Here is a 19,484-nt window from a genome sequence, read left to right on the forward strand (position 1 = left end):
AGGCCTCAAACCTGTTCCTGAGATGATTCTGAAATTCAGGTGGTATGAAATCAAAGTCATATTTTGGCTCCTGTGGATTTGGTTTAATTTTCCTACCAGCAGTTAAGAAACCAAAAGACGAATTGCATTGTGGAAATCTGCTGTCACAGCCTCTCCAGAGTGCTAATGAACAATTCGGTCAAGGTCATGGTCTTTCCAATTACTTGCTATTCATCAGAGAGATGGACAATGACTATTGATGACAGTAGGAGAATCTATACCTTTGAGTTGTGGTACTGGAGAGGAGTACTGAACACACCACAAATTGCCAAGAGAAAAAAAAATGTCTGTCTAGGAGAGGGTGAAACCAAGTTTCTCCTCGGAGGCAAGAATTTTTCCCCCCCCCTTAATAAAACTTTCATTATATAGTGGTTTCCTCACAAAGTTCAGATATGTTATTTTCCACACCAGATCTTTCTCATTTCCTTTAACCACCCTTCCCTCTACCCATCAAATTGTGCGAGTCTATGATTACTCCGGTGCCCATCCTCACCCCTCTGCTCCTACACTCCTCCTTGGATTCTCCTATTTGTTTTACTATTCATCCATTTCCACAAAAATGGTCTTACATAGTATTTGTCAATATGGGACTGAGTTACTTCACTTAGCATAATGCTCTCTAGTCCCTCCCAAGTCAGGTAGTGATTTTCAAAATCATTGTTCTTTCATGTTGCGTAGTGAATGTACCACAATTTCTCAATCCATTCAATTGTGGTTGGACATTTGGGTTGTTTCCAAGTTCTTATGATAGTAAATAATGCTATGAACAATGGTGTTCAAATCTCTGTGAGAAGCAAGGATTTGAAGCTGCATCTCAAATACTTTGGGTATCTGGCCAGGAGGGTTCAGTCCTTGGAGAAGGATGTCATAGTTGGAAGGGTATGGGGACAGTGCAGGACAGGAAGGCCCCAGATGAGATGGACTGACACTAACTGGGGAGATGGGGGCAGGTGTGCTGGAGTCTGTGAGACTGGCTCAGAGCAGGCTTCAGAGCCGTTGTCCACAGGATCACTATGAGTCTCAAGTGACTTGATGGCACATAACAACAATCTCTAGTGTTATGAATATGGTATCACACTGATGGCTACCTGTGTCTCTATACTAAAAAACAGTCTACTACATGTTTTTAAAGTTACTAACCAAGTGATTATAAATTAATCAAAAGGTGATCCAAGTAGGTATAACTAAATAAACTCTTTGAGAATTCTCTCTAGCTGATGGCAGAAAAGGAGGTCAGAGACGACATACAAAAAGGATCTGACGAACAGTTATTGGTTTTAAAGATGGTGGGGGTCATGTGAGAAGGAATACAAACAGCCTAGGTGTTGGCTGACAGTTGGCAATGAGGTGGGGTCCTGACTCACAGCCAACAGGGAAATGAGGACCTCCATCCTAAAACTGGAAAGAACTAGTAACTTCTGCCAACAACCTGAATAAGCTCAGAGGTGGGCTTCTCGCCAGAAACTCCAGGCACAGACCGAATTAAGCTGCCATCTTCATTTCAGCCCTGTGGTGTCCTGAGCAGAGAGCTTGACTCACAGTGCTGAAGCTGTGATTTACACAGCCATGTGCTAATAAGTGGGCATTGCTTTAAGTTATTAACTTGAAGCAATTTGTTGTTACATATTCCCCTTCCCAAATAAGGCGATTCTACAGAATGATTAAATTATCCAACATCACTTGCAATTATCCAGTATCACTTGCAAGCAAAATCTTGCTGAAGATTATTCAACACCAACTCAAAGAGGATATAGACATAAACTTGCCGAAAATACAAGCAGTGTTTACAAGAGGCTATGGCACTAGGCATATCAGTGCCAACATCAAATGGATCCTGTCTGAAAGCAGAGTACCAGAAGAATAGTTATTTATGTTTTATTGATTCTGCAAAGGCACTGACACTTTAGCTGATTATTTTATTTTGCTGCCATCAGACTATGCTTGAATGTTTCAATATTTCTTCTTGTATTTCAATTTGTCCTAATTTCTAGGAACTATATCTTTAAATACGCTTTGTTTTTCTGAGTGTCAAACAGCTTTGAGGAATGACATTGTCATTTGACTGTAGGGATCACAACAACTTGTGGCTGACCTTGAGAAGAACAGGAATCCTAAAGCACTTGATTGCCCTCATGTGAAACCTACACTTGGACTAGAAGCAACTATACAAACAGAGCTAGAAACATTGCATGGTTCAAAATCAGGAATGTTTCTTAGAAGGGTCATTTCCCCATATTTTTTCAATCTACAGTGAAACAGATCATTTGAGAGGCTGGACTTTACGAAGAGGAATATGGCATCAGGATTGGAGAAAGATTCATCAATAATTTGCATTATGCGGATGACACAACCTTGCTTGATGAAACTGAGGATGACCTGAAGTGTTTTCTGCAAAAGATCAAGGACTGTAATCTTCAATATCGATACATCTCAACATCAAGAAGACAAAGATTATCACCACCAGGCTAATTTCCAACATCATGATAGAGAAGATATTGAGGCTGTTGATAAATATGATAAATTTCATCTTGCTCAGATCTACAATCAACACTTTTGGCACCAGCAGTTCAGAAATCAAAAGATGAGTTGGTTTGGGAAAGCCTATTGTCAGGGACCTCTCCAGAGTGCTTAGGATCAGCGATGTGAGTCTAGAGACTAAGGTGCACCTGATCAAAATCATATCTTCTCAATTACTTGCTGTGCCTCTGAGAGCTGGACTAAAGATAACAGAAGAACCAATGCCTGTAAGTTCTGGTGCTGGAGAAGAGTACTGAACATAAACCACGGACGGTCAAAAAAACAAACAGGTATGTTTTGGAGAGGGTGAATCCATGTTGCTCCTCAGAGGTAAGGACTGTGAAGCTCCATCTTTGGGTATGTTACCAGGAGGGTCAGACAGGAGATGAAGGCCCTGGATGGGATGGATCGACACAGTGGGCAGGTGTGTCAGAGACTGACTAGCTGAGGACAGGGCAGGGTTTGGGCTATCGTTCACAGAGTTGTTAGGAGTTGTAGTCGACTCTATGAGATATAACAACAACAATATGAAACTGATAAAATGCTGAAGAACCCTCTATTATTAAGAAGAAAGAGGAAATAAGCAGAATATAAGAATATAAAATGCTTCAGGTTGTTTAAGGTTCACAGCTGCAAATGTTAATTCTGAAAAGCTGTTTCATACTGAGAAAAACAATGTATATTTAAAGATATAGTTCCTAGAAATTAGGACAAACTGAAATACAAGAATAAATATGAAACATTCAAACATACTAGGACAGCAGCAAAATAAAATGATCAATAAAGATGTCATTGTTAGGTGCTGTTTAGTGGGTTCTGACTAACAGAGACCTTGTACACATTGAATAGAATAGTGACTTGTCTCTGCTGTGCTTACAATCGTTGCTGTCTGAGTCCATTATTACAGACATTAAAAATGTAAACATTTCAAAACATTTCAAGGTCAAGAAAAACCATCCATAGAAGAGAAACTTACCCTATTTTGAAAAAATGATGCATGAAAATGTGATGTTGTAGCAGATATTGACACTAAAGTAATGGTTTCTTCAGAACTAGGATTATGTAAGTAAACTTTTTCCATTTTTGGCATTCCAACTGGCCTGGGAAAATAAAAAGGAAATAGTCACAAATTCTTAAAAAGATTATTTTTAGTTACAGAGAAAACCTGAAAAAAACAAACAAAAATTTTTTATTTTGAAAAATTCAAATAAATTTTGAGACACATAAAAGGTATTATTTAATAGATTTGCATTTAAAATCATACATAAAAAAGGATTTAGTTATTCAACTAAACTTTACTGAGGAATTACTGTACACCACACACTGTGCAAGGTTCTGGGGACATAAGAAACAGAACAGTCTCAGGAATGAAACAAGTACTTAGACCTTTTTATTTCTATGTTACCATTCTGTGCTTTCACCCCTTCTTCTCCTCTTGCTCCTGGAAATGTATACATCTTGTCTTCCTATCTTAATATCTCAGTGATACATAATTAATATTACCTTTAATTTGGAGTGGGCAAAGGCAGAGGAGCCCTGCTTTACAACCTCTGAGCTTTCACCCTTGTTACCCTGATGAGGATAATGATACACCAAGAAGTTTGTTAACCTGGAGCTGCATTTAAATCTCAGCCATCTAGCTGTTTAGTCTGTGTACTTATTCACTGTCCTGTCTCCATAACACAATGGAAGACACACTCAACCGTCTGTTATCCAAGATCCATTTCTGTAACTCCTTGGCAACTGCATTACAGTTTGCCGTCTATGATTTAGTCTACTAGTGTTTCTCTCTCTCTCACTCTCTCCTTCATTGCTGTTGAGTAGGAAATAACTCATAGTAGACTGTCCACTGGGTTTCCAAGGCTTCAACTGCATAGGAGATAGTCTGTCTTTCTCTGTGGAGTCCCTAGTGGGCTACAAGCACTAGAGCGGTGGGGCCTTTGGGTTAACAGTGGAATGCCTTAAAGACTATGGAACCACAGCTCCCTAGAACATCTATGTTGTTGTTGTTATTATATGCCTTCAAGCCGCCTGCAACTCACAGTGACCCTACATACAATAATGTTGTTGTTGTTATGTGCTATCAAGTCACTTGCAACTCATAGCGACTCTATCTACAATAGCCCTAAGCCCTGTTCTTTACTGTGCCAATCTTAATTGTTTCTGACACAACTACCCCATAATTGCTCTGAATACTGCCAGTCTCACTGACACATCTACCCTTATTATCCTAGTTACAATCCATCTCATGCAGGGAGGGTCTTCCTCTCCTGAACTATCCCTCTACCTTTCTAAGCATGATGTCCTTCTCCAAAGATGGCTTACTCCTGGAAACATGCCCAAAATGTGTGAGACAGAGCTTCAAAATTCTAGCCTCCAAGGAGAAATTTGGTTTCACCTTCTCCAAGATAGACTTGTTTGTTCTCTGGGTGGTCCATGGTATGCTCAATACTTTTCTCTAGCAGTATGTCTACAGCTAATCTTATTTGCACAAGTACTATATGAGTGAATTTTTTATATATAAATCACATTTTCCCCCCTAATGTTTTCTAATTGGCATTATTCTTATTTCCCTAACAGTATTATCCACTTGCTAAGTTATTTTGTACTTACTACATGGGATGGTGGTGGCTGTTACATACCATAAAGCTGGAGCTGACTCCATGTGGGTTTTCAGAGGCAGTAAATCACATGATAGGAGACTGCCCATCCTTCTCCTGTAGAGTAGCTGGTCGATTTGAACAGTGTGTCTTTGGTACTTCAATGCAGCTTCTTACCACTAGGCCACTAGAGCTATCATTTACCATGTATCCCCCATATTAGTAGCACAGGACCAGCATATGGTAAAGGTGTGCATAAAAGCACTCGTGTCTACTTTTCTCTTCTCTCCATACTCATAAACTCACTCGCTGGTTGATATTGTTTTTGTTATGTGCTGAATTGCCCGTGACTCACAGTGACCCTGTGTACAGCAGCTCTGAGCCCTGCTCTGTCCTGAGCCAGTTTTATTAATTCTGACACACTAACCCCCATTGCTCCAGTTACTGAAATCAATCCATCTCATCCAAGGTCTACCTCTTCTGCACTGTCCCTCCAGCCACCCGAGCATGATGTCCTTCTCCAAGGATCTGTCCCTTCGGGCCACATACCCAAAGTATGTGAGATGGGGCTTCAGAATTCTAGCTTTTCACTCTCTCCAACATAGACCCATTTGTTTTCTTGGCGGTCCATGGTATGTTCAATACTCTTCTCCAGCACTACAACTCAAAGGTGTCAATTCTTCTTCTGTCATTCTTAGTCACTGTCCAGTTCTCTCATACATAGCAAGTAAGTGAGAAAACCATGGCCTTGATCAGGTGCACCTCAGTCTCTAGACTGCCACTATTGCTTCATAGACAGTACTCTGGAGAGGTCCCTGACAGCAGATTTACTTAATGCAATTCATGTTTTGATTTTCTGATTGCTGGTGTTACTCACTGGTTATGAAGTAGAAAAATGGAAATAAAAATTCAAAAGAAGCATAATGTACTTACAGCACATTTGGCATAAAATACAATGTGGAAAGTTTAAGGGGTTGGTGTCATAAACCTTGAAAATTGGCTTTTCTAGCCATAACATTTGAGAATTTCTTTAAAAATTTATGTATAATGGTTTTAAAAAAATTATGACATAATGTTTGGATATATTGTAAAGATGAATATGAAGGATATAAGATATATTATAAATATGATTAAGGGCTTTATTGAGTATTAAATTATACTAGATATTGTTATATTGAGATATCTATTGTAGATTACGGATATTTTAAAAGGGGAACTTTGCTCTAAAAGAATGTTTGTAGCAAGTAGTAGAGTTTAGTACAGAGTGTGGAGCTTAGCCTAAGAAAGATTAAACCCCACCCAGTACTATGAAGAGAGTTATATCTGAAAGAAGACAAGTAGAAAAAGACAGACTTTGACAATGAAACTGAGGCAAGATAAAACTGATGCTTAATTCGTGGTGATTGACTGGGTCTAGCTGATGAGTGGAAGTGGGAGATAGACAATAATGAAGGGACAGGCTGACTTTGGACTTGTTCCCTCAGCACTGTCCACCTAGCATGATCAATGGATAAGTGAAGGAGCAGCAGAAAGAGTTTGTGGAGCAGAGAGACCTGCGGATCCCTGGTCTTGTCCACGTGTGGCTAAAATTGTGTGGCCTGAGTGGTTGCAGCTGGTCTAAAATACAGGCAGATGTGTGGACTCCGGCCCTTGAAGCTGATGCCCAATTTGCGCCTAGCCACGCATGGCTGGGGATGTATTGGCTGGAACTCAACCAGATGAAGAGAAGATGTTTCATTCTGACAGCTGGTGTTGACTACTGTTACTTGATGGTTTGCTCTGGACTGGACCTCCATTTATAGATGCTGTAAATTTCAACTGTAAAAGAAGATTCTTCAGAGAAAAACACATGCTTGTTTCCTCAGAGTGCTGGTTTGATAGGACTGGGAAAATCAGAAATTGACTATCTAAAATGGTAGGGTTAAGACATAACGACTGTAAGGTAGCTTACATATGATGCTAAAGGGAAGACTGGCCCTTCAGATGAGAGGGAATGGTTAGAGAAGCCAGGAACTGGCTATGGTGTCAGAAACAAAAAACAAACAAAAAAAGACTTTTCTAACCATTATGTTAAGTCCCACTGGGTAGGTGGACAGTCTCCAGAGATCTTAATTGGGGAGAGAGACAGAGACAGAGAGTGAGAGAGAGTGCATACATGAGAGCTAACTAGCAAGCTTGAGCTTTCTACACTGTGAGGTACCCCAGAAATGATGGTGACGGAGAGAGGGTGAAAAGACGGTAGCAAGGTGTAACCAGAGGAATCTGAAGATAAAGGCCACAGTTAAAGGTTTGTTTGCTGGATGGTAAGAGGAAAATCTGACTTAGAACTGCTCCAAGACAATGCTTTTGGATGACTGATGAAAGCAGAGGCTTCCTCCATTTGTGCTGCTGAAGTGAACCTGGACTTTCACTAATTGAAGAATTTTGCCTTGTTAATGTGGCTTGGTACTGCTGGACTAAATCTGAACTTGCACTGGGTGATATTCCTTACCTCTTATGCTCTCCAAGTTACTTCCCTAATAAGCCTTACAACTGTGAGTAAAGTCTATGAGTCAACAATGAGTATTGGGCTCAAATGACTGGTAGAAATAGGTGCAGGAGCATGTAGGGTGGCATGTCTGACCAAGGAGCTCTTTGGAACTATGGATATTATGATGAGGACAGTTCCCCTTAAAGCAAGCAGAAATCAGACTTGGCTACTCTCCCGCTGTATTTGCTCTTCTCGCAAAGGAATAGGTAGAAAAACAGATATAGCAGATAAAAATTCAGTAAGTTAGAAGATCAGACTGACAATTTGCTTCAGAATTAAGCAGGAAAAACATATATTTAGAGAAAATAGCTATAAAAATAGAAAACAAAACAACATAGAAGTTACAATATTTGGAAAAAAGACATGAGAATGTTTTTGAATACAGATAAGAATAATCTAGAATTTAAAGAAAGATGAAGTCAATTCTACACAAAATTGTTTATAGGATAACAACAAGAGAAAAAGTAACATTAAGGTTAGATACACAGGAAAGTGTAAGGAGTTGCAAAGGTTGCTTATATATTATAGATTTAAGCCTTTTATGAAACACACATAACGCATGTGTGCATACATAATTTTCAAATACTGTCTTCCATTCTGTGGGTCAGTGTTTCACTATCTTGACAGTATCACAGCATGAAAGCATTAAATTTTTATGTAACTCAGTTCATATGATTTGTAGATTTTTAAATTTGTGTTTCTGGAAACACTTCTAAAAGAACTGTACAACTCAAAGTAATAATGGTTTAGTCCATTGTTTTCTTTGAGTTTTTTTAGTTTAACTTTTATATTCCTATCTGTGATACATTTTTAGTTATATTTACACAAAAAATTATTTTAGAGTACCAACAAAAAGAGATAAGTAACTCTATGCTTAGACACACATACAGGCCCATACATACAAACACACACAAAATGTAAAGAGGTGTCCAAGTTGTTTATATAATATAGATTACAAGCCTTTTATGATAAACACACGTGTGATGTGAAATGAGTCTAAATTCTTTCACATATGGGAATCTATTGTTTCTAATGCTTGTGAAAGTTAGACAATGAGTAAGAATAACAGAAGAATTCCCATCTTTGAATTATGGCACCAGATAAAACTACTGAATATCTCATGCACTACGAAAAAAAACAAACAAGTCTGTCTTGGAGGAAGTGAAACCAAGGTGCTCCTTAGAAGCAAGGATGGTGAAACTTCATCTATTCTGGGCATTTTATCAAGAGAAATTAGTCCTTGGAAAAGGACATTATGCTGGGAAAGCTAGAAGGTCAGAGAAAGACTCAAGACGATGGACTGACACAGTTACTGAGCTGGAGCATGGCAGAGACTGTGAGGACGGCGCAGGACAGAGCAAGTCTCAGATCTGTTGTTCATGGGGCCACTACGAGCCACAGTCCACTGGAAGGCACCCAACAATAATGCCCAGTTGTTCCAGCACCATTTATGAAAAAGGCTATTATTTTTTCACCCAATTTTCTTGACACCACTGTTGATATCAATTATTAATAAATGTAAGAATCTTGAATCTAAATTATCATTTATTGTGTTTTTAAGCAAACAAAATGCACCTTCCATATTTGTTTGCCAATTCTCCACTTCCTTGTCCCTCAGGAGGTGAGGGGGGGAAAAAATAGTAGAGCAGCACCTAAATAAATACCTTCGGGATTAGAGGGTAGGCTTTAGAGTACTTGGCAAACATGAAAACAGAATGTATTTGTGTAAAAATATGGCTAATGACTATGATTAGGGCAGCATCACATCATTCTGATTATTATAAATTATACAAAGATCTGAAACTGGGAAGTGTGATTTCGTCAACTTTGGTCTTCCTTTTAGATGGCTTTCGCTACTCTAAATTTCTTTTATTTATATAAATTTTACTATCAGCTTTTCAATTTCTGAAAAAAGGAGCAGCTGGGATTTTGAAGGAATTGCATTAAATCTTGTGGGTCAATTTGTACACTATAATCTTCACAGTTTGAAGCTTCTGATCCATGAACATAGGATGTATTTATATTTAGTTCCATAATGTTTTGTAATTTCAGGTATATAAATCTTACACTTGTCAAATTTGTACCTAAACTTTAATTCTTCTTGATACTAATATAAATGCCATTGTTCTTATATGGTTATAAGGGGCTTTTGTGGTTTGGGTTTTTTACTATTGCCTTGTATTCTTTAATCTTGCTGAGCTCTCGTAACAGTTTGGTTTTATTTTTTCCTATTGTGATCAGTCTTTATTTTCCACTAATTTGATAGACCTTGCCTTCCCCAAAATGATACTTTATAGGGATTTTTGTATTTTCTTCTTCTTAAGTTTTTATTTTAGTGACAGTTTACAGAAAGGATAGATTTTCATTTATTCATTGATAAACATTTTTCTATTTCCCCCTCCCAAATTCACTATGTAATGCAAGTCTTGTTCCAGACTGTTAATTGCTATACACACAATGGTAATCATCCATTCCCTTCTGACAGTCCTTTATTTCTTCCATGCCTATTCATTATCTATCTATCCTTTGCCTGCTTGGTCCTCCCTTGTGTTCCTTCTATTTTTATAATAGTGATCCAATGCCGCATTTGTTCTTTGGTGACTGAAATATTTCACTCAGCCTAATGTCTTCCAGACTCCTCCATGCTGTTTAGTGTTTTACAAGTTCATTGTTTTTAAGTACTGCATAATATTCCATTGTGTGAATGTACCCATTTTTCTATATATTCATATGTTGATGGGTACTTGGGCTGCTTCCACCTCTTTGCTAATGTTTATAATGCTACAGTAAACCTGAATGTGCACATACCTATCTGTATCACAACTCTGACTTCTTTAGGGTATATTCCCACAAGTGGGATAGCTAGGTCAAATGGGTCTTTTATTTCCTACTTTTTTAGAAAGTGTAAGACTGCTTTCTATAGTGACTTTATCTATTCCTAATAACTTTTTATGGAAGTCTGGTGGCATAGTCCATAAAGAGTTGTGCTACTAATCCAGAGGTAATGCTTTATTGGTGGTTGAAATCCACATTGGCTCTATAGGAGAAAAAGCAATTTCCTCCTGTGCAATTTACAGTTCCAAAAACCTGCTGGAGGGACAACTATAAGTCAATGCCAACTCAACAGAAATTTTTCTTTTTGGCAGATTCTTTGATTTTCTATTTATATGAACAGGTTCTCCACAAGTATTGCTGTTAGGTGTTTTTCAGTTGAGTAAGACTATCAGCGGCACTATGAACCTTATCCTATCCTGTGCCACCTTGAATATCTCTGACACACTAGAGCCACTGCTATGGTTACCCTGTTAATAAATTTGGCTGAGGGACTTACTCTCTTCAATATCCCAGAGCTTGCTATATCTTTAGCCCTGGGCACTTTGGGCCACCTAGCTGCAGCAATTCCCTGACAAAGAAGGCTGCTAATTAACAGGCCATATCTCTTCCCATGAAGCAAGTCTTGCATAGAGTCACAAGATTAGAGAAAAACTCAGGCAGGATAGCTGCCCCACCCTCCTCTGGAGCAGTGACTTCCTGAGGCAAGGTTATCAGACCAAGAGCCTAGAAAACTTCAAGCATGAAAAAATTCTACCACAGCAATGAAACATAAAAAGCAGACTACCTCACCTCATACCCTACACAAACCCAAACCAAGATGTCACTTCCAAAAAGTGACACAGTATCAATGGATTTCATGAAGTCAGAAAGTCTGATGGAACTTTCTGACATAGAATTCAAAAGAAAAATGATTGGATATTCTCAATGGGTAAAAGACAAACTCAAGAATTACAGGACTCTGCAAGCAAAAACCAAGAGAAACTTAAAAAAAACCCCAAACAATTCAAGACAATGGAGATAAAACAAATGAGGCATTGGAGACTATGAAAATCAAGAAAACACAATCTAGAATATGAGGACCAGTGTTTCAGGTGCTGTCAACATGTTTGAGGGATGTATGAACACAGCAAAATAAAAGACAGAATTGTCACCACTGATCCCCTAGAACAAAAAGCAGAATTTAAAAGGAAGGAAAAAGAAGAAAGCCTAAGAATAATGTGGGACATCATCAAAAGGAATAACATGAGCATAATTAGAAACCCAGAATGGGAAGACGCAGGTAAAGGCATCAAGAAAGTTGTGGGAGAATTACTAGAAGTTAACTTATGAGGCATAATAAATAATAAGAGACTATATATTCAAGAAGCTGAATGAACCCTATATAGAATAGACCTCAAAAGAAAAACACCGAACAATGAATGAATGAAAATCCAAAATCTCTATAAATGTTCATTAACATTATTAAAATAGAATTTAAAAGAAAAATGAAAAACACTAAGGCCTATCATAGTCAAATTTGCCAGAATCAAAGATAAGGAGAGAATTCTTAAAGCAGTGAGGGAGGAACAAAGAGTAACATATAAGAGGTAACAAATTAAGATTAAATGCAGATTTCTGAGCAGAAAGCACGCAAGCAAGAAGCAATTGGATTTCCACATATCAAACATTCAAAGAACAAAACTGTCAACCAAGAATACTGTACCCAGCAAAACTGTCCATCAAATATGAAGGCAAGATCAAGATATTCTCAGAAAAGCAGAACCTAAGAGATCCTGTAAAAACAAGACCAGTGTTGCAGGAAATACTGAGGGAAGTCTTTCTTCCAGAGGTGCCATAGAAAGCAGAATGAACCCAAATAACCCACAACACCAGAAGGAACTAAAACATATGATATGAATAAAACCTGCCTCTCAATAAACACATCGAATGTGAATGGTTTAAATGTACCACTGAAGAGAAAATGATTGCAGACTGGATTAAAAAACAAAATCCTTCAAGAAGAAATATACCTAAAAAGTGAAGATAAAAGAACAACTAAAAATAAAAGGGGAGAAAATATACCAAGCAAATGGCAACCAGAAAAAAAGCATGAGTAGCAGTTTTTATCTCTGCGAAAATAGATTTCAATGCAAATACCATCACAAAGGACAAGGAAGGTCACTGCATAATGCTTACAGGGTCAATAGAACAAGAGGACATAGCCATAATAAATATCCATGCAGGAAATGATACAGCTGCAAAATATACAAAGGAAACACTAAAGAATTTAAAAAAGAAACACCACTATAGTCATAGTAAACTTCAATATACTATTCTCAAGAAAAGATACAGCTACCAGAAAGAAATTCAACAAAGATGCTGAAGAATTAAATTACATAATAAACCAACTCTATCTCACAGACACACAGGCAAATGTACCTCAAAAAAGTACAGTATATCGTCTTCTCTAATGTGCATGAAACATTCTCCAACATAGATCACATTTTAGGTCACAATCTTATCAGACTACAATGCTACAAAATTAGAAATTAATTAACAACAGGATAAAGGAGAAAAAAACCCGGCATTTGGAATGTGAACAACATCATGCTTGAACATGAGTGGGTACTAGAAGAACTACAAGATGAAATTTAAAAAGTTTCTTGAAACAAATGACAATGAAAACCAACTTAGCAAAACATCTAGGAAAAAGCCAAAGCATTAATTAGGGGTCAACTTATAGCAATAAGTAAACATATCAAAAGGCAGGAAAAAATGACCACTGACTCTCTCTAACCCAACATCTCCAACAAATTGAAAAAGAACTGCAAGAAAAACCAACATCATCTAAAAAAAAATTGAAATTATACAAATTTAGGGCAGAAATAAATAGAAAACAAAACCAAACAAACACACAACTGAATCCATCAACAAAACCAGAAGTAGGTTCATTGAGAAGGGAAAAAAATAAACAAAGAGCTAGCAAAATTAACGAGAGAGGGAGAGGGAGAGAAAGAGGGGAAGGGGAGAAGGGAAGGAGAGAGGGAGAGACGAAGAAAGGACACAAACAATCCGAATAAGAGATGAAAGAGGAATTGGAACACGAGAACCAACTAAAACTAAAAGGTTAACAATGGAATATTAGGAAAAAATATACTAAGATAAAAATGAAAATGTAGAAGAAATGAATGGGCAAATAATTAGAAACTCACAACCTACCTAAACTGACACAGACTGAAACAGAACACATGAATAGATCCATTACAAAAGTAGATATTGAAAAGGCAAAAAACCCAAAATTTCCAATCAAATAAAGCCCTGGGACAGATGGTTTTACAAGTTAATTTTATCAAAGATTCAGACAAAGACTATCACCATTTCTACATAATGTATTTCAGAAAATAGAAAAAGAATTCTTCCAAACTCATTCTTTGAAGCAAACATATCCTTGATACCAAAGCCAGGTAAAGACACCACCCAAACAGAAAACTATAGGCCAATATCTCTTATGAACATAGATGCAAAAATCCTGAATAAAATCCTGGCCAATAGAATCCAATGATACATAAAAAAAATAATTCACCATGACCAAGTGGGATTCATAACAGGTATGCAAGAAAGGTTCAACAGAAGAAAAACAATCAGGGTAATTCATCACATTAACAAAGCAAGGAACAAGAACCACATAACAATAGCAATTGATGGGAAAAAAAGGCCTTTGACAAAATCCAATGTCCTTTCCTGATTAAAACACTCAACAAAATAGAAATAGAGGGGAATTTCCTGGGAAAAAAAACCCCAAGTCCCTAGGATTTGATGGTGTACCAAATTGATATATTTTAACAAACTGTGCTCACCAAATTGTGCCAAGAAATCTGGAGGACAACCACCTGGCCAACTTACTGGGAGATATCTATAATTGTTACCATTTCAAAGAAAGATAATAGAACAGAGTGTGGAAATTATCAAACAAATCATTAAGATCACCTGAAAGCAAGATGAAAATTATCAAAAACGAATGGAATACCCTATCAACAGAGAATGGCCAGGAAGAGGCTGTGGTACTAGGGATATTGTAGTAAATGTTAGATGGATCTTGGATAAAAGCAGGGAGTACCAGAGGAATGTCTATCTGTATTTCAGTGACTATGCAAAGGCATTTGACTGTGTGCACCACAAAAACTGTGGCTAACTCTGAGAAAAATGGGAATCCCAGAACACTTGATCGTGCTTATGTGAAACCTATACTTGGATCAGGAGGCAGTCATCAGAAAAGAGCAAAGGAACACTTGATGGTTCAAAATTGGGAAGGGTGTATGCCAGTGATGTATCCTATCTCCTTGCCTTTTCAATCTATATGCAGAATAGATTAGCCAGAAGGCTGGGCTCTATGAGGAGAAATTTGGCATCAGGATTGGAGGAAGATTCATCAACAATCTACGTGAGGCAGATGACACAACACTGCTTGCTGAAACTGAGGAGGACTTTAAATGCTTGCTGCAGAAGGTCAAAGACTGCAGCCTTCAATATGGATTGAAGCTCAACTAAAGAAAGCAAAGATTCTCACCACTGGGCTGATAGGTAGCATCATTATGGATGGTGAAGAGATTGAGACTGTTAACAGTTTTAGTTTGCTTGGTTCCACAATCAACACTCTTGGAAACAGCAGCCAGGAAATTAAAAGACGTATTACCAATACTTTCCCAAGAAAGTCTATTGTCAGAGACCTCTCCAAGGTACGGAAGAGCAACGATGTCAGTCTGGAGACTAAGGTACGTCTGATACAGGCCATGGTCTTTGCAATTATTTGCTATGCATCAGAGAGCTGGACAATGACAAGGGGAGATAGAAGGAGAGTTGATGCCTTTGAGCTGTGGTGCTGGAGAAGAGTACTGAAGATACCATGGACTGCTAAGAGAACAATCAAGTTCTCCCTGGAGAGGGTGAAACCAGGCTGCTCCTTGGAGGCAAGAATTTTGAAGTTTGTCTGAAATATTCTGGATATGTTGCAAGAAGGGACCAGTCCTTGGAGAGGGATGCCATGCTTCAGAGGGTGGAGGTACAGTGCAGGAGAGGAAGACGAGATGGATGAAATGGATTGATTCAGTCACTAGAGTAGGTGTGTCAGAGAGGGTGAGACCTGCACAGAATAGAGCAGGGTTTTGGGCTGCTTTACCTGTGGTTGCTATGAGACACTCTACTGCACATAACAATAACATCAACAGTAAAAAGTATGTACACAAAACCAAGAACCAACATCATTCTCAAAGGAGAGAGTATAAAAGCATTCCCTTTGAGAACAAGAACTAAGAAAAGATGCCCACTATCACCTCTCCTATTCAATATTACCATGGAAGCCTTAGTGACAGAAGAGAAGAGAAAAAATTAAGAGATGTTCAAATTGGCAAAGAGGAGGTAAAATGATCTCTATATGCAGATGATATGATAGTATACTTAGAAAATTCTAAAGACTAAGAGAGAAAACTACTGGACATAGTTGATCAATTCAGCAAAGTGGTAGGATACAAGATCAACACACCAAAATCAACTGGATTTCTCTACAGTGACAAAGAAAATAAAGAAAATGGAGCTAAGAAAAACAATACTCATCACAATAGTTAACCACACGATTGAGAGTAAACCTAATTAGAAACAAAAAAGACCTAGTCAAAGAAAATTACAAAACATAACTACATAAACCAAAAGAGACTTGGAGAAATTGAAGACCATGCTCATGGATAGGAAGACTCAATATTGTGAAAATGACAATTCTATCAAAGGCAGTCTACAAGTTCAATGCAATCCCAATAAAAATATCAATTCCATTGTTCAATGAGATGAAAAAGGCAATTTCCAATTTCAACTGGAATGGGAAGATACCTCAAATAAGCAAAAAAGCACTCCTGAAAAAGAGAAAGAAGGTAGGAGGCATCTCACTCCCTGATCTCAAACCGTACTACTATGTGCTGGTCAAGACGGCATGGTCCTGATACAGTACAATGACAAAGATCAATGGAGTAGAATTGAGAACCTAGAAATCAGCCCTTCAACCTACAGTAAACTGATTTGTGACAAAGAGACTAAAATCAGTTAAGTGGGAAATAACAGCCTTTTTAACAAATGGTGTTGGCAAAATTGGAAAATCATCTGCAGAAAACTCAAACAAGAACATCTTATACCATGCACAAAAACCAACTCAAAGTCGATCAAGGACCTAGGACTATAGCCTTCACCAGAGAAGAGCTTGGAAGAACTCTAGAAACCTTAATCCACAACATGAGCAGTCTTCCAAACATCCTGAAAAACCTACAACCAGGAGAGAACAAAACAGATGAATGGGACTTTCTAAGAATCAAATCGCTATGTACATCCAAAAACTTTTCCAACAGGTAAAAAGGAAAGCCACAGACTGGGAAAGAGTATTTGGTAATGGGGGGGAGGCGGGAAACTGTTCAACAATGAACAAATTTTTCCAAGGGAAAAGCAAACAGGATCGGGGTGGGGGGGAGGGTGGTAGGGCAGAAATAAAGTGCAACAATAAACAAATGGAAATTGAAGTTTTCTGTACAGTAACAAAGAGAACTCAGAGAAGGAAACCAAAAAAGCAATACCATTTACAATAGTCAAACACAAATGGAGATACTTGGGAGTGAACCTAACTAGAGGTACAAAAGACCTGTACAAAGAACATTAAAGAACAGTTCAGCGAGACACAATAAATGACATAAATAAATTTAAAAAATGTTCCCTGTTTATGAATAAGATGACTTAATATTGTGAAAATTACAATCCTGCCAAAAGGAATCTACATGTTCAATGCAATCTCAATACAAATATCAAATTCATTCTTCAAGATTCAAAGAGAAATTGTCAAGTTTATTTTGAGAGCAAAGAGATCCCAAATAAACAAAACACTTCTGAAAATAAAAATGTAGCACTTCCTGACCTCAAAACCTACTCCACAGTGGTAGTAGTCAAAACAGCATGGTACTGGTCCAATGACAGGCATGTAGACCAGGGGAACAGAGTTGAGAACCCAGAAATAGACCCATCTATCTACAATCAACTGATATTCGACAAAGAAAAATAGCCTATCAAATGGGGAAATGACAACTTCAACAAATGGTGCTGGCCTAATCTATGGCATAAAGAGACTGCCAAATACAGCCAGAAATGCACAATCTGGAGTGCATAAAATTGATGAATGCAAACCCCGCCCCCCAAGATTAAATCTCTGTGTGCATCAAAAACATTTTCCAGTAGAGTAGGGGGGGGAAATTACTGACTGGGAACAGACATTTGGCAATACCATTTCAGACAAGAGTCTCATATAAAAAGTTTACAGAATCCTGTAGGGCCTCCACAAGAAAAAGATTGCTAACACAATTACAAAATGGACAAAAGACAAGGAAAGAATTTTCATAGAGGAAGACATTTGGATGACCAACAGACACATGAAGAAATGCTCAAAATCACTGGCAATAAGATGCAAATAAAAACTACAACGAGACACCATCTAACTCCAGTAACACTGGTAAAGTTTAGCAGGGCAACAAGCAGTAATTGTTGGAGAGGATGTGGAAAGGTGGAACCCTCATACACTGTTGGTAAGATTATAAAATGGTCCAACCACTCTGGAAGGCAGTTTGGCAGAACACAGAGACTCCTTATGACCCAGCTATTCCAAGGATATTAGAACTGAGACACAAACAGAGAATTATATACCAATGCTCATAGCATTATTAACCATCACAAGAATATGGAAACAGCCCAAATGTCCAACCACAAATGAACAGATTGAGAAATTGTGTTACATTTACACAATGAGATACAATACAGCACTAAGGAGTAACTATTTTGAAAAAGCACTACTTGGTAGAGACTAGAGAGCATTAATGCTGAGTGAACTAACTCAGTCTCATACGGATAAATAGTGCATAAGACCATTACTGTAAAAATAGAAGGATAACTAGTAAAACATGTATGGGATTCACAGGAGGTAAAGGTGGGAGCAGAGGGGTGAGGATGAGTAGGTGTGAAACCAAAGGATTGCACAATGTGGTGGATGGAGGGGTGTATGTGCAGGAAATGGGAAGGATCCAGTAGGGACTTGAAAAGTCAGGGTAATGATTAATTTTATGAAACATAAACCATGAGAATGATAATATGAAACAAAATGTGAATGAAGAATAGTGTGAAATGTAATGTATATGAATTTTGTTAGCAAACCAATATAAAATAATAAGAAAAAAATGTCTGACTCAATCACTGACATTTTCAATGGCTTTATATGCATGTGAAAGTTGGAGAATGAAAAAGGAAGGCTGAAGAAGAATTGATGTCGTTGGGTTAATTGTGGTACTAGCAAAGAGTACTGAATATTCTTTGGATTCCCCAAACCAACAAACATATTTTAGAAGTATATCCAGGATGCTCCCCAGATGTAAGGACAGTAAGAGTGAGTCATTTACTTTGTGCATCGTTATCAGGAGGACCAAATCATGCCTGGTGGTGGTAGAAGGCCACCAATAAAGATGACGACCTTCAATGCCATAGAATGAAACAGTGACTTCAACAATGCAGAATTGTGATGGTGCAGGATCAGGCAAGGTCTGGATGTGGGCCACAAAAGGTCCCTGAACGGGAGCTGACTCAATGGCACCTAACAACAGAGTGGTGTAAAGCAGCACCTACCAATTAACTTAGACTTCTCTAAGTCAGAACCCAGACATAGCAGGGATGACTTCTCTCCTCAGAATCTCCCTAGGCCAAACCCTTGTTGTTGTTGCTATTGTTTGATGCCACTGAGTCGTAGACGACTCATAGCGACCCTATGAACAAACGGCCTGAGCACTATTCGTACATAGAGTTTCCGGAGGCAAGACATTTCGGAAGTGGATGCCGCTCCTGCTTCCAGGCTTGATTTAGTCGGGAAGCTCCAGCCAGCACTGTCCACCATGGGTACCCATTACCACGACTGGCAC

The 19,484-nt window shown here is 38.1% G+C and overlaps 1 protein-coding gene across 1 annotated transcript in view; it reads right to left on the bottom strand.

Annotated features, from left to right (window-relative positions):
- Window positions 1–19,484, bottom strand: part of TMEM131 (transmembrane protein 131) — a 408,192-nt gene that overhangs the window by 214,083 nt on the left and 174,625 nt on the right. The window contains exon 5 of the mRNA XM_006900709.1: window positions 3,533–3,656. Within this exon, the coding sequence (XP_006900771.1) occupies window positions 3,533–3,656 (124 nt within the window). The remainder of the gene's footprint in view (window positions 1–3,532; window positions 3,657–19,484) is intronic.

Source organism: Elephantulus edwardii, unplaced genomic scaffold (assembly GCF_000299155.1).
Source record: "Elephantulus edwardii isolate Elephantulus edwardi_28Jun2011 unplaced genomic scaffold, EleEdw1.0 scaffold00291, whole genome shotgun sequence".
Classification (NCBI taxonomy): domain Eukaryota; kingdom Metazoa; phylum Chordata; class Mammalia; order Macroscelidea; family Macroscelididae; genus Elephantulus; species Elephantulus edwardii.